The sequence below is a fragment of the Brienomyrus brachyistius genome, chromosome 2, assembly GCF_023856365.1.
Source record: "Brienomyrus brachyistius isolate T26 chromosome 2, BBRACH_0.4, whole genome shotgun sequence".
NCBI classification, from domain to species: Eukaryota; Metazoa; Chordata; class Actinopteri; order Osteoglossiformes; family Mormyridae; genus Brienomyrus; species Brienomyrus brachyistius.
The window spans coordinates 31,438,003-31,453,340 of NC_064534.1; the positions used below are offsets into that span (position 1 = coordinate 31,438,003).

The 15,338-nt window shown below is 44.1% G+C and overlaps 1 protein-coding gene across 1 annotated transcript; it reads left to right on the forward strand.

The window, feature by feature from the left end:
* Positions 1–216: 216 nt before the first annotated feature.
* On the forward strand, positions 217–15,258 carry castor1 (cytosolic arginine sensor for mTORC1 subunit 1). The gene is made up of 9 exons (XM_048995932.1): positions 217–586; positions 3,797–3,867; positions 5,065–5,258; positions 6,356–6,491; positions 7,914–8,037; positions 8,900–9,010; positions 9,104–9,186; positions 9,343–9,437; positions 13,873–15,258. The coding sequence occupies exons 1-9, from the start codon at positions 474–476 to the stop codon at positions 13,942–13,944; spliced, it is 999 nt and encodes a 332-aa protein (XP_048851889.1). The 5' UTR covers positions 217–473; the 3' UTR covers positions 13,945–15,258.
* The last annotated feature ends 80 nt before the right edge of the window (positions 15,259–15,338 follow it).

Below are 15,338 nucleotides of genomic sequence, written 5' to 3' on the forward strand. Positions count from 1 at the left end.
CGACGTATGTGTGCTATCTGGGAAACATTTTACATGAGGTGGGTGCAAGAAATATTGAATTTGTATTCTTATTTTGCTTAAAAGACACATTTTTCTTCTACAAACACTTAGAACGGGGCAAAAATATCTAATTCCCATTTTCCATTTAAGAACATTTAGCGACCCGGCCCATTAAGCGCAAACGGCGTTCAGCGTTGGATCTGGGCGAAATCGGCGTGGCCCTTTAAAGCCGAGGGGGCGTCGGTCTGCGCGCGCCGCCTCTCGCGCCTCCTTATCCCCTCCAGATCCCACCGAGTCGGCCGTAAACACTGGGGCATGCGAAATAACGCGTGTCCCCCACCGCAAGCGCTTCCGATCCGGGCAGGGGAGGGGGCTTGCAGCGGCGCATACTTCGCGGAGGAAAAGGCCCCAGGACGAGGGAAATCGACCACATTTGGCCTTGAGGACGAGGTGCTGGATGCTGCAGCGCAGAGATGGACCTGCACATCCTCGATCACAGGCTTAAAGTGACCAGTATCTGCAAGGACGGCTTGGTGGTCTTCACACACCCGCTTATCAAACTCATATTCCTGCGGAACAGAACCAGGTAAAGCCGCTCTTTCTAATGCTAATTTTAAACTTAAGGTACAGCAATAATAACTTGATGTCCTCCTTTCCCAAAGCACGGACGCAGGATCCAACAAAACAGGAGGAAATTGAAGCAAAAACCACGAGGAGCGGAGTTTAATATGGTGATATCTAGCGCACAAACAGCTAGTTGATTCACTTCATCCGCAGATAGTTCATCCTGCACTGACCGGGGCCGATAGTACAATTTGCTAAACAGATAAAGATGGCTATATTGCACGGTGTGCTGTATTAGGTGCGCAAACAAATGTAGAATGTGCATTACGAGGTACACCGTGGTAGTTTACTGTGTTCTGTTTTACCAGGTTAGTTGCAGACAGCCGCCGAACAACTGGACACTGACCCGTAAACTGGGCGCCGAAAACTGCTTTTAAAACGAACCGGTTGGTTTTGCACTGAAATAAATGCTGATTAACACGTGCAGCGATTGCAGCTGAAAAGACGTTTCGTTTAGCGCCTCCGTCCTTTTTTTTAAATTAAGCGGAGTAAAGCAAAAGTTTGCCTGTTTAAGAGATCTGAGGCCGAGACGTGGGTGTAATGCCGAGTGTCGTCACATTTGTTGCGTTGGCATTAGTACAGCTTACCTTATATAGAGTCCGAAGTGTTTATAAGTAACTGAAAGCAACATGTGCCACTTGGGCAGTCGTGTAAATGCGAAGGCACGGGCGGTCGGCACATCTCATTTTAATAGCCTCTCACCCGTGAACCCCCCCAGCCTGCTGTACAGGTGGAGTGTCTGCCTCTTATACCACTCCCATAATGCCATTTTTCTAATTCAGATCTACAAAGCCTGACTTTATGTAACTGTGTACCTGTCTAAGCCAGCTGTGTAACCCTGGCCTTGGGGAGCCCTATCAGAAATCCACATCACTCTCCCCTGTCCTCCTGTCTTTGTTGTGCTTTCAAGTTCAGTTGTATTTTTGGTATGTAAATCCGCGTCAGCAAATCTCAAGGTGAGGCCTCTACTGGCGTGGATGTGTGATAATCGCAGGGATTGGTTTGGTCCGGGTCTACAAAATTATTTTCCTGCCTTGTTTGAGGTGTGTACCTTAATCATCGTACGTTGTGCAACATTTTTTAAGTGTCTAACATGATGTCATTTACGTAACTTTTCTTTTTTTGTTCTTCCATAACCGGTTCTTTTTTTCTTTTGGATTCCTCTGCTTTTCTGGGTGTGAGCCGAGGTTTGTTCCCTGTCAGGCCCTTCGCCTACATGGCCATGTTGCTCTAGCCATTTTGTTATTTTGTCCGTTTTGTTAGATTATAGACGGACATCCCGGGAGAGTGGTGTTGATTGTTAGCTATAAAAGTGTTACTCGCCGCTTGGGTGGAGACTCTGTGCTTTTTGCGGTAATCCGTGCTTGTTTGCATTCAGCTCGAGCCAGAATTTTCCAGAAGCCTCTCACCGCGGGCCCTCGGATGTTTGCCTCATGTATTCCTATCCCCACTCGCCGCCCCCGACTTGTTGAGCTTGACGAAGAGGAGGCACCGTTGTTTACAGGACTGTGCAGGTCATTCGGAACTGCTGAGTAGATGTATAACAGGGATGTTTGGGGAAGGAAAAAAAACAACAAAGTTCACTCTCCCGGGCCGGTCTGAAAGGCTGAGTAAACGCTATAAAATTTTAGTGCTTTTTATTGAAGGATGGCACTTCAGAATTATTCATGCATGACAATATGCAAATTGTTATTATGGTGGATGTTTTTTTTTTTTTTTTTTTGGGGAATGTGTAACCTGACATAGAGATTATTGGAAAGTTTTTTTTCCTCCTCGCCTTGGATTTTTAAAGTGAATCAGAATGGTTCTGATGTCTGTCCTGTGTGCAGAATGCCCCCCACCCTTCCTCTGTCGGAAGATGAAGCAGCCCTTAGTGAAATACGCGCAAGTTTGCAGACACCATCCTTATCGCTGGGCAGCCGCCTGCCATGGCACGTAAACGAGTAGGTGGGGGGGGGGGGGGGTTTAACAGTACCAGTTTGTGGCACTCAGGACAGCTGAAACGATGATGAACATGACATGGCTGCCCCCCCCCCCCCTTTTTTTTCTCACCAGCTACAAACAAAAGTTAGTGGCCATTGTGGGTGCCCAGAACTTTCCCACAATCCTCTTGGCCTGCAGGATGGCATTGTGCCCCAGCTAACCACGGGCAGACCAGGCTCACTGGAATGGAAACTTTCTAGCTGTGTTCCGCTGCACTGTTAGCTGGCCCATTGGCAAGATGGCAGGAACACCTTCACGTCTTCAGAGGGAGAAAACAATAGTCCATATAGTTATAGTCTTTATAGACTATAGATGTCTGTATTTAACCAAAATAATTTGGTTTGAAGGGGCTCATGCGCCAGGTGTATGCTGCCCCAGGCAAAGCATTAAGCTGTTAATTACTTTTAACATTCAATTGTTAACATAAATTCAGAACCGTATTGCACTGAATGCATTTAGATCAACCAGTTGAAGGCCAAAGCGTTTAAAGATCGACTGTCATCTGTATACTTGATATCATTTGTCGAATTTATGCCATGTTCTCCATCACAGCGAGAAGCTTGTGCAGGTGTTGCTGAAGCCTTCTCTGATGTGCGGCAAGCCTGTTCAGGGAGGTGTTTGAACTGCAAATAAACAGGAAGTGACCCCAGCACGACTCACTCTGCCAGGAAGTGTTCACACACTTGCAGGAAGTAAAGATCTAGGGAGGGTGAGAGGTTAACGGGAAGTCTGAAGGCAGTGCAGTACAATGGACTCCTGAATTTACCCAATGTGGTGCTGCTTGATTTAACCTGCTATGTTTTTGATGAAATTCCCTTGATACTCCAGTGAATGATTACATTTTGCTGAGGATGGAGTTTAACCTGGGAGTCTTTCCCCGGTAACGCAGCTCGCAGCTGCATAGGACGGACAGGACCGTTGACACAAGCTTTTTTTTCCGCTAGTTTTTCTGGTACAAATCCAGCCTTTTGACTCGAGCCGAATCTCTTTACCCATGAACGTTTGGGTGTGCCTAGACGGCCTTCCCTAGACCACAGAGGAGGGCAGCCTTCCCGTAATCCTCTCTCTCAGTGACTGGTGGCTGTGCGCTTTCCCGAAAATCCTCCCATTCATACATGACCCACAGAAGCGGCCCTGTTACCCACAGTCTGGCCCTCACCATGTCCTGCTACTCTTGCCCTCTCTGCAGATGCAAGTTCTTCAGCCTGACGGAGACCCCTGAGAACTACACGGTGGTCCTGGATGAGGAAGGTTTCAAAGGTAGCACCTGCGCTTCGGTTTGGGGGTAACCAGTGGTTTCCCACACACGTGCCGAAACCATCCACCATAGGTTTCAGTGGAGGGGGAGGAAATTCACATTTGGGTGCATCAAATGGATCGGCAGGTACATGCGTAATCCGTGGGACGTGATTGGTCCTTCCTGTGGTGCAGCTTATACTCTCAGGCAGGACCTATAACAGAGCCCCCTCCGCTGCTGTTTCTGATCTGCTACAATGGACCCCCACCTCAGGAAACTCACTAGGGTTTACTCCATTGTCAGGTTATGAGGAAAAACACCATTGTCCCAGAATCTGCACACTTGTATGTTGCTGTAAACCCAGATTTAAAAAAAAAGCCTTTTCATGTCCACCATAGCTAGAGCATTAAAGCTTATCTTTCCTCCCGTCTGACAACCTTGTCCAGTCTCCCTGCTCCCAGTTCCTGAGGCCTCGCACCTGTTTCCCTCTCTGCTACCAGGGGCAGGCCAAGGTGGCTCAGCTTTATTTTATCTTATTTTTTTGAAGCATTGCTGTTTGGCTCGGCTTGGTCCCCGACCTTTGGCGCAGTGCGCCGGCACGTGTGTGGCCTTGCTGAGCCACTGAGGGGTTTTTCCTGCTTTTGTGCGACAAAAGGTCGTAAGTTCTGTGAACATGCTGATTATATGTCTGCAAACTGCTTTTCTGGCTAAGTATGTGTCGTGGTAGTATCGGCTTTTTTTGGTGAGTCCCGGAAGGAGGTATTTTTGTGCTTTAGGGTCTCCTTTTGAGGCCCTGGTTTGTGGATGTTTGAGTTCCCAAGGTATGTGGCTGAGTTTGGTTGGGCCCTGGGTGGGGTTAGGGTTGGGGAGAAGCGGCACCACTGTGGGCGGTGGTGGCTTAATGGTTAGGGAAGTGCATTTGTAACTGGAAGATTGCTGGTTCGAATCCCCGACCAGCAAGGCACCACTGAGGTACCATGAGCAAGGTACCACCCCCAAGCGCTGCTCCCCGGGTGCTGAATTAGCTGCCCCCTTCTGAATCACGATGTCACATACGGGTTAAATGCAGAGGACACATTTCGTTGTTGTGCACTGTGTGCTGTGGTGTGTGATCACCAAATTCTAAATTCTAAGCGTTTCTGTATCAGATCAGCCAGATGATGATGTGATGTTTTTGGTCCCCCCCCCCCCTCCCGTGTTCCCTCCCTGGGGTCCTGAAGAGCTCCCCCCCTCAGAGCACCTGCTGGTGGAAGCTTCCACCTGGCTGCCCCTCAATGTGGTCTCCAATGGCCACGCCTCCAGCAGCTCCCAGGCCGTGGGCGTCACCAAGATCGCCAAGTCTGTCATCGCACCGCTGGCGGAGCAGCACGTCTCCGTCTTCATGCTCTCCACCTACCAGACGGACTTCATCCTGGTGAGATCCCGGCCTGTCCCCTGATTGGTCAGTTGGTGTCTGCACTGCCTGTAGTGTGTTTGTGTCTGTGTCCCCTGTGATGGACTGACACCCCCTCCAGAGAGTCCTCTGCCTTGTTCCTCATAGGCTTTAGGCCTTCCCCACCCATGTGCCCTGAACTGGATGGATGGAGTACAGTTATCAGCAGTATCATAGTCAGGGATACACATAAGAGGTACACATTCACCATATAAAGTGATACATATGACAGTTTCCTGCTGTAGTTAAGTTTAAAATGCACAGGAACTTCTTGTCATTACAGTGCAAATGTACGTAAAATAAACATGCATTTGCTCTGCTACGATAGGAAATTGCTGCCCGTATTGCTTTATACTGCGATTGAGTGTCGGTTATGTGCATCCCTGATCGTAGTTCTTCTCATGATTTTGAAGATGCGTATTTCTCAGTAATTAAGTGGAAAAACAAAGCCAAAGGCTGAGGTCACACCAGAATTTGCGAATCAGCATTTACCCCAAGCAGAGCAGGGGCACGGCCTGAAGGAAGACATCTCACAAATCCACCGCCGGCTCGTAGTTAATGACTTGCTGAGTGACCGCGCCAAATAAGGGCTTAAACAAGTTTAATGTTTAACACCATAAATTTGATTTTGCTTTTGCCTGGACTTTGCTCAGACGTCTTTTGTTTGACTCAGGTTATTTTAATATTTGAGTTCTTTGTTTTATATAGATATTCAGAGAGATACCTTTGTCCTTGCTGTGATTGTCCTTTAAAGAGGAATCGCTATGCATTGTGCCATTTCACCCGCTTTTAAATTGGCTTCACTTTGAATTAGCTCAAACTTTTGTTTCATGCATTTGTTTAAAACATCTAAAGCTCAAGTTGAGCTTCAGGTAATAAGTCTTTGTTGTGAAAAGAGTGAAATGGCAAAAAAGAAACTGTTTATCTCCTGTTTAATGTAAAGCTGCCTGAGAGATGCTGGTCAGGTAAGGCGAGGTTGCGGCAGTGGAGGCTTCTGTTGCATCTGAGCTGGTGATCAGCATTGAGATGTTTGGAGGTGGATGTGCTGTAGAGGTGATGGTCTGCTCTGTGCTCGGCAGGTGAGGGAGAAGGACCTGTCGGTGGTCATCCGCACTTTGGAGGAGGAGTTCAATATCTACAGGGAGGTGGGGGGGGAGTGCGTCCCGTTCCGCAGCCAGGACATCCGCAATGGCTTCCAGAAGAATGGCAAAGAGGGTAAGGGGGGGTTGGGGGGAATCTTGTTCCCAGAGCAATGGTGATAAACCCATTAGAATGTTTAGTAGAAATTAGTGGTACACCGATCTGATATTCAGATTGGTATCGGCACCGATCCAGACCTGTTCGACAGATCGAGTATCGGCCATATGTGACCGATCCACATCTGATACTTATGTTTTGGGCAGTCTATAACGAGAGCTGCTATTTCTTGTTAAACTGATTTGTACCAAATCGGTCGCACGGTAGATCTTTCCCATTTTAGATGTGTTTTCTTACAGCATTCAAGTTGAACACTGACTTTGCTAGTCAGCATTTAGTGGAAAATTGCACTAAAAGTGCGAGCAATTAGGCGAGACAACGCAAGTAATATGAAAAAGGCAGTGGATGACACGAGGGACTGCGAATGCAGTGAAGTATGTGACACTGCAAGTGCCTCGAGCGCTTAAAACAAGATGTACAATCGAGCTGGAACAGTTCCTCTAGTAGCCTACTAAGAAAATATTTTGGGATCCATTTTTTTTGCCCTTTTGAATTTGCTAGTTTTAAAAAGGATTAATAATAAAAGTATAAATATATTCATTTATCATATGAAAAATATGAGTAAAAAGAACTGTTGCATCGGAATCTATCCGTAGTGGCAGAATCTGATTGGAACTGAAAAAATAAATAAAAATAAGGCGGGGGTCTCTTGAAATATTTAGTTTTAATATGAGTGCCAACACACAAAGTATGAGCCTGTTTTAATGATGAGCTGCTGTGTCCGCGGCAAAGGCTCATGGGTAATTCCCACTTAAAAATGTACGTTTAGCCTGGGGTGGGTTGGGCTGCCAGTTGGCCTTGGGCCCCCAGAGGTTTCCTTTCCTCTTTCAGGACCCGCACAGATTGTTTAGTCTGCAGTGTCTGGCTTTGTTCCACTCAGTCTTTTAATGCTGTAACTCTAACTGCTATTAAGGCCGTCTGATGTGGTCAGTCTCATTGCTGAAGGCCCCGTACGCTGAACCCATTGAGGTTGACCGCTATCGCAGTGCTCTGCAGACTGGGCTTCCCAAAAGGACAGACATCTGCTGCGCTTTAAAAATCCCACTGCTTTAACAAACATCAAGAAAACATGAGCACGTTACTCATTTTAAAATGACCTCACTCTCAGAAGTGATTTTACAGTACTGTCAAATGTCTCGAGCGGAAAATATATCACTGATGGGTTTGAAACCTGGTATGTCTCTTTGATCTTTTGGAACTGGTCAGCTTGTGGTGCCTGTTGTTCTTGTTATTCATGTGTGACATAAAATATTTAAAGTTCCTTTGAATTGCTTTCTGTATGAAAATGTGTTCTGTAAATAAACTTGCCTTGGTTTATGTAGTGAATTTTGGCAGAGAGAAAGGGGGGGTTAAATGAATGAATCCATCCTGTGTTCTCAGCCGCCAAGGTTACGGTCCATCCGGTTTTGAGTCCACTGAACAAATTTTTGGTCATGAGCTTGGACCCAGACACTCTTCCAGCCATCGCCACCACGCTGATCGACGTGCTCTTCTACTCCAGCAGGTGGGAGCCCATCTGTCGCTTACTCTCTGGCGCCCCCCTCCCCCACTCCAGCTGAGCGGAGATGAAAATTTAACAGCTGTGTTCCTGTTATTTCTGTACCCTCATTGACCCCTGAGGTTTTTTCTGGGAAAGCCTTTATCCTTTTCAGGATAAAATCTGGTTATTGCTAGCCACTTACCAGTTACGAATTCCTTTTTTTAAATGGTTAATTTAAACAGCTCTCAACTTGCTGCTTTCAGTAGAACTGGGGTATTAATTGAAAGGAAGAAAATGATTCCTAAGGATCTAGGGAGTTTGCACTGGTATGGCTTGCAGACGTTCCATCCTGGGCAAGTTTTTGACAAATGTTGGAAACTGCCTTATGAATATTATCGATGCCAGTCTTTTTATGCAGGGGATTCAAAGGCAGTTTTGTATTAACAGTTCTTTAGTATAGTTCTTTGTTTACAACGGGGTCCTGGAGGGTCAGTCTGCAACACAGTTCGTAGATTTTTCCTGCTCAAATGCATCTTATTTAGCTCACCGGCTAATTACCAGGTGTAGTAGGTGTGTTTGAGCAGAGACATTTACAGACTGCTGCCTACCGGAATTGGGGAACTCTGCTTTAGCATCACCTTGTTTTAAGGATGAAATTGAAATGACCAAAAATCTCTCATGCGTGTCCTGTACCAGGCCTGGACTGGCCATCTGGCATACCGGACAGGGCATTTTACTAGTGGGCCGATGGGTATGTTGGCCTGCCCCTCCCCCCACCAGTAAAATTTACTTTATTTGTGGGGCCATAGGGTCCCCCAAAGTCCAGCAAGGGCCATTTTTTTTTAATCCACTCTGTCCTGAACACTTTCTCACATTTATTGTTCAGCCAGAAAGATGGATCCCATTCCAACCAGGACCTGGACTGCATCAAATTTTTCTCGTTTTCTCTTATTGATGGATACATCTCCATCGTCATGGACACTGAAGCCCAGAGACAGTAAGTGGAGGCTCCCCGTCATTAGGGCTGAGGATGCCTCTCTTGGGTAAATCTGACCCTCCTATGTCTTCCCTCTCTCTCTGTCTCTTTCAGGTTCCCAGCTAACCTTCTGTTCACCAGTTCTTCACAAGAACTGTGGAGGATGGTGCGGATTGGCGGCCAGCCTCTGGGATTTGGTGCGTGCCCCCTTTCAGGGTATATCTGACCCCTGCTGGTCATACATTGTAACTGCGAGGCATAACAGACTACCACTCCGTCCTTGAATGGTGTTTGTGTAAAGCAGGAATGAGGTACCTTGATGAAGTGTAATCCCTTATTCCCCCCTACCACAGATGAGTGTGGCATTGTGGCCCAGATCTCCCAGCCCCTGGCTGACAGTGACATCTCCGCATATTACATCAGCACTTTCAGCTTTGACCACGCCCTGGTGAGCTTTTTCTTGATCAGCTAACAGTGAAACAAAGTAACAGCTGGATAAATATCTCCTTTAACGTGCATAAAAACTAGACCCATTTGAGGATTCTCCTCCTAAGCGGCGTTATGTCACATATGTTACGTGCTTTTCTGTTTATGACACATTCGCTTGAATGTGCACTTCTCAGTATTGAATGTGCACTTCTAAGAATCTCATCCATTTTTATACATAGCCACCCTCCCCATTTTAAGGGTGGTATTCTGGCAATCATGAACTGTCCCTTTCATTCCTCTTTCCATGAATCTTTGTGTCATTTGTCCATAAAGGGTTATTCCAAAACTGCACATTTTTTACTTCTTGGTAAATTTCATCTCGGTATTTCTGTTCAGTGGTTTGCATCTCACCCAATATAGCTGTCTGTGACCTTAAATTAAAGCCAACAGTCTGCACTTTAAAGTGAGTTTTTATTGAGTGTTTAATTTAAAATCTTTTGTGGTGGTGTACAAAGACAAAATCATTAAAAAAAAAAATGTCGCACTTCAAATTCTTACGGACTGCACAATATAATGATTTTTTTTTTTTTTGTGCTGAATGAGACTGTTGCCCGCTATTTAGCAAATGCATATAATTATTTCTGATATCAGACTCTACTGGTCTCCCTCTGGAGTAGTTTGTGAAACTGCACTTAACACTTGCTGTGATAAGCAGGTTATCTTCGTACCTAAACTCTGCGACACTATCGGCTTCTTATCTATTTTTTTTTTAGCTGGCTTGCTTAAATTTTAGCTAAATTTTGTAAGCAAATGTATTACTTCAGACACTTTGTGAAACACAGTATTGCTACAGTATGGTCTTTTTTTCCCTCAATTTTACTAAAGTTATTTTGGTTTTTAAGATCATGTCCTTAAACCTTAATGTTTCAGGGACAGCCCGGCTAAAAGATTAATTTTGAAGTTGTTTCATCAGTGTATGCTTTATATACGTGTCAGAAAAGAGAGTACCAATTTGTACCTTTGCTTGTCACTGGGGCTTGTACTCTCAAGGGTCTCTCAGTTGTACCCTAACTAGGGCTGCATTATTCTGAAAAAACAACGTAAATCTCAGTTCTTTTGCTTTGAATTGAGATCATGATTTTCTGTAACATTTTTTTTTCTTTAAATTTAAACAGTTTTTGCATTCATAAAACTGCAAAAGGAAAGGCAACAAAACATGACTTGCCTGCATATCAACTTCTGACTACAGAAAGGAAACACTCAGTTGGCCATTGAATTAGGGTAACCAAAGCACCCATATCGAACGTTCCAGTATCAAAACCAGTGGGGAACTTTTTTTGGTACTTTGGGGTGGGACTCGGTACTTTCTTTGTTACGCGAATAGCCTGCCTCTGAAACGCAATACAACCGCCGTCAAACAGTTGTGAACTGAGAAAAAGAAGAGAAATAATAATAATAATAATAATAATAATAATAAATAGTAATGATGGATATGTGGACAAATGAATTGACCCAAGCTTAAATACTATTGGAGGAACCAGAGATCAGGATAGCATAAAAAGAAATAAAGTATTTTATAGTATACTATGACAGTACCATATTGGAAATTTTTCAAATATTGCAATGCGATTTTGTTATAATAAATATTGGGGTATTTTTTAAACAAAAACAGTTCAATATAAATTTCTCTACATCACTCCTAGAGTGGCTAAACAGCAAGGATGAAAATGATACTATAGGATAACGCATGCAGCGTGCATGCAAAACCAGCGAAGGCGAACTTTAAACTGATTTTAAAATGTATACTAGATAACCTTGGAAAGAATAATTAAAATTGCAAAACTTGAACTTTTTTTTCCTATGACAGAGTAGAAATGTTTTAGTGAAACTTAATCTCCCTGTGATATTATGTCCGTATAGAGAACTGAAAGTAAGAGAGAGCCTGGTCTTAATCTAGCTGACTGGAGAAGTAAGAATTGCACAAACACAACAGGCGATGTTGGTATATAATATTGCACATCATTCTGCCATATAATATACCGCAACCATTTTTCAAATTCAACGCAGAATACTCCACTCCTTGCTGTGATTTCACTCCAGTGCTGGTATTTATGCCGGTTTTGCTGCCATGCACAAAATCTTGAAAACTTTTAATTTTGAAATTGCATACATGCAGTGGTTTCTTGAAGTACCAAAAGTACGGTACCTGGTGCACTGGAAAAGCGCCCTTTAAAGAGAATGCAGAATTATGGGATGCTTGAGACTCCCTGGGGGAAAAGTAGGAGCGCTTGTTTTGATCTAGCTGATGTAATACAATGCAGAAGAACTGTTTGTTTATGCTCTACCGTAAATGACATCACACAGAGGTATGAATTGAGAATTTTTTTAAACAATTAATCGTGCAGCCCTAGCTGTGTTAAAATGCACCTTTTAGACTAATTTAAGGTACAGGAATGGACATCCCCAAGGTACAAACAACATTAATATGCCCTCTATGATACAGAAATATCCCTCATAGTCCATTTCTGTATCTTAAGAGGTACAAGTACCTACAGCTAGGGTACAATTGGCAGACCCTTGAGGGCACAGCCCCAGTGATAAGCAAAGCTACAAATTGGTTCTTTTTTCCTGACAGTGCAGGTTTTTGATTTTTATGTTTTAGATTTGATAAGACTACTTTTAAAACTAGTTTAAGAACTTTATGCCTGACTAGGTAGTGAATAGCATAAAAGGCATTGGGTTAATATTTATTATCTGTACAGTATTTAAATAGCTGTTGTTAATGGGAAAAGTTTCTTGATTTGCATGTAATAAAATAATTCCTTGGCATATGTGAATTAAATCGGCAGGGATAGCAGTTTGACGTTGCAGTGCATGTAGCACTTCTTACGCATGTGTCTTTTTTATCTTTTTAATTTAAACCCAAACTTCCTTGTTTTCCTGGCATGCACAACATTTTGAAAATTGTTTAATTTGAAATTGCATAAATGCAGTTCTTTGAAATTGCTGGCATCGTAATTAAGCAATACTGATTTTTAACATTTCTTTGCACGGCCTTGTTTGCCTGTTTTTACCACTAGAGGGCAACGTAGAACAAACTGTGTAAAAGTTTTTGAGGCGTTCTAAGATCTTCCCCAGACCTACTACACACTGTATGTAGGTTCAAGTCTCCGCCCGGGTCACATGTGTGTGGAGTTTGCATGTTCTCCCCATGTCATCGTGGGGTTTCCTCCAGGTACTCTGGTTTCCCCCCACAGTCCAAAAACATGCTGAGGCTAATTGGAGTTGCTAAATTGCCTGTAGGAGTGCATGTGTGAGTGAATGGTGTGTGTGTGCGCCCTGTGATGGGCTGGCCCCCCATCCTGGGTTGTTCCCTGCCTCATGCCCATAGTTTCTGGGGTAGGCGACGGACCCCCCGCAACCCAGTAAGATAAGTGGTTTGGAAAATGGATGGATTGAGTCTAAGATGTTTCATGCATTGTTACTAATGCATATGATATCTGTAAGTCTAAACCATAACTCGTTACTTTTCAGAAATTTCTTGTTATACTTGCGTTAATTTATAAATTCTCTCATTGTGTTAAATCTACCCAAAGAATTGCTCTGCTAGTTTTCTTCAGAAATCTTTTGAAGGGCAAAACCAATTTTGTCTGTTTCTGCATGACACCTGAAGTTCAAGCTCATGATACAAGCTTTATTTTTTTACTCCCTTGTTGGTAACAAGCATCTATAAATCAGTAACATTCAAATGCACTGTGTTGTTGATTTGTATGCTGATGAAACAGTGCTTCTTTGGACTGTCAGAACAGCAGGGATGTTAATGTACTTTCATCTACTGGATACACTCCACAGCTTCCTCGGTTGACTTGCTGTCATCTTGGAAGTCTTGCATTTCCAAAGCGTTGCCACGTTGTTGATCTCCATCTCTTTTAGCTACGCCATGCGTGTCAGTTTGCCCAAAACTCCATGTCTGTTCGTCTGCAGTACTGCCACATTGCTCAATGAGATTGTCTAATTTTGTCTTGCGCAGCTGTCTAAGAGGTCCGGGGAGAAGCTGACGTGCAGGTGGCGTCAGATTTTACTGGCAGCACGGCCACTAAACCATGCCGCCATCATATCATTTTAACTGGAGTCAAAATAAAAAGCAGGCAATGCACGCCACGCTAAGTCCGTGCGGTGATCGGCAGGCTTGGTATGATCTCTGCATGGCCGGAACCAGGACCCGACCACATTTTTCTGTTCTAAGAATGGGGAACTCCTGTCACTCGACTTGCAGCATGGCAGACCCCCTTCCTATTGGTTACTTGGTCGCGTAAGCTGGTTTCTGGAAATGTATTACCAAACTCCCACTCTGCGTGTTCCACGGGGCGGCTGGGGTTGAGTAATCAGGCCGCACCCCCACATATACCGTCCATTCCTGAGAATGTATGCTTTTTTTCCCCTGGTGTTTTCAGGTTCCAGAGGAGGACATTGACAGCGTGATCAGCCTACTTCAGCAGCAGAGGCGTGACACGTCACAGGTGTGATGACGCAAGCGTCCGGGAGAGAACTCCCACCAACCCGCAGGCTGACCTCACTCTTGTGTCTAGTCTGCCCCAGACCCCACCCCCATCCAGCACTTGCTACACAGTATTAGCTGTAGCTGATGCCATGACAACTGCTAACTGATTGTGTTGGCCCCTAGTGTTAGATGGTGGGCATAACTGTTGGTTTAGAGCCCCTTCCTGTCTCTGTCCACCCATCCTGAATGTCCTGACACTACTTTCTGCGCCTCCATCTTCTAGGATGGTTATAACTCGCGGGTGAAAACCAATGGCGCCTGCCAAGTACTTTGTTAACCCAGGGTGGGCATCCTGAGGTGCTGGATGTGTAAAGATTTTTTTTTATGCCCCCCATGTATCTCAAACAATTTTTGTATAACTTTTACAAACACACCCACAACAAAGGTAGCGGTGTCCTCTGATGTGCAAGCATTGGGCTGAAGCGTTTGGTTTGTGGTTGGAGCCGTTGGAGCATCACTCGTTACAATCCTGCGATGTCCTTTAGAAGGAAAACCTGCACAGATGAAACCGTAACTTTAACTTTGACTGCAAGTGATTACTTGGAATCGTTGGGTATAGTGTTAACCTTCAGTGGTGCTTTTACAGAAAAAATAATGGAATTGATATTTGTATGTATTGAAATACAGGAAGTTTTATATAGCATTTTGTTTCCATGGTTTGATATTGATATACAGAAATGCGTTCATAACTTTTGAAGTCGCTGTCTGAGTTTTTTTTTTTTTTTTTTTTTTTTGGTCCTGATTCCAACTCATTCCTGCTAAGTTTGTCAGTAGTACAGTAATCGCCTGAAGGTCTCTCAGCTGCCGGCCGGTCAGCTGACGATTTGTTTTTCCGATTTTCATTGACCTCTTGGTGCTTGTGCCTGACAGAGGTGGAGATGGTTAGTTTTGTAAGGTATTTTTTTTATTATTATTTAAGCAGGTTTACAGAAAGAATTTGAACTACATTTTTACATTTCATTATCGGTGTCCGTGTGTTTGCAGTCCTGTTCCTGCAGTGAATAAATTGAACTTGCTGCAGTAGCCTCACCTCGGTATTCTTTTTGCCCCATTTCATAGGTGATTGATAAATTTACTTGCCCTTACTGCAGAAGGGACAGAAAACGTATCTTGAACTGCTGTCTTTCACGGTGGTCTTGGATTTATTTTTTCTTTATTTTTAAATTTGTGAGTAACGTTTCACTGACACTTGGACTTTTTCGGGAACACTTGCCTTTTGTAAAGTGACGCAGTATTATGACACGTGCTGCTTTATGCTATAATAAAAACTGTAAAATCAGGTGGTCTGTCTTTGTTTGTCCTTGTCTTTATAGCACTATCCTAATTTTCATCTGCACCTTCAGTGAGCTTTCTTCTCTT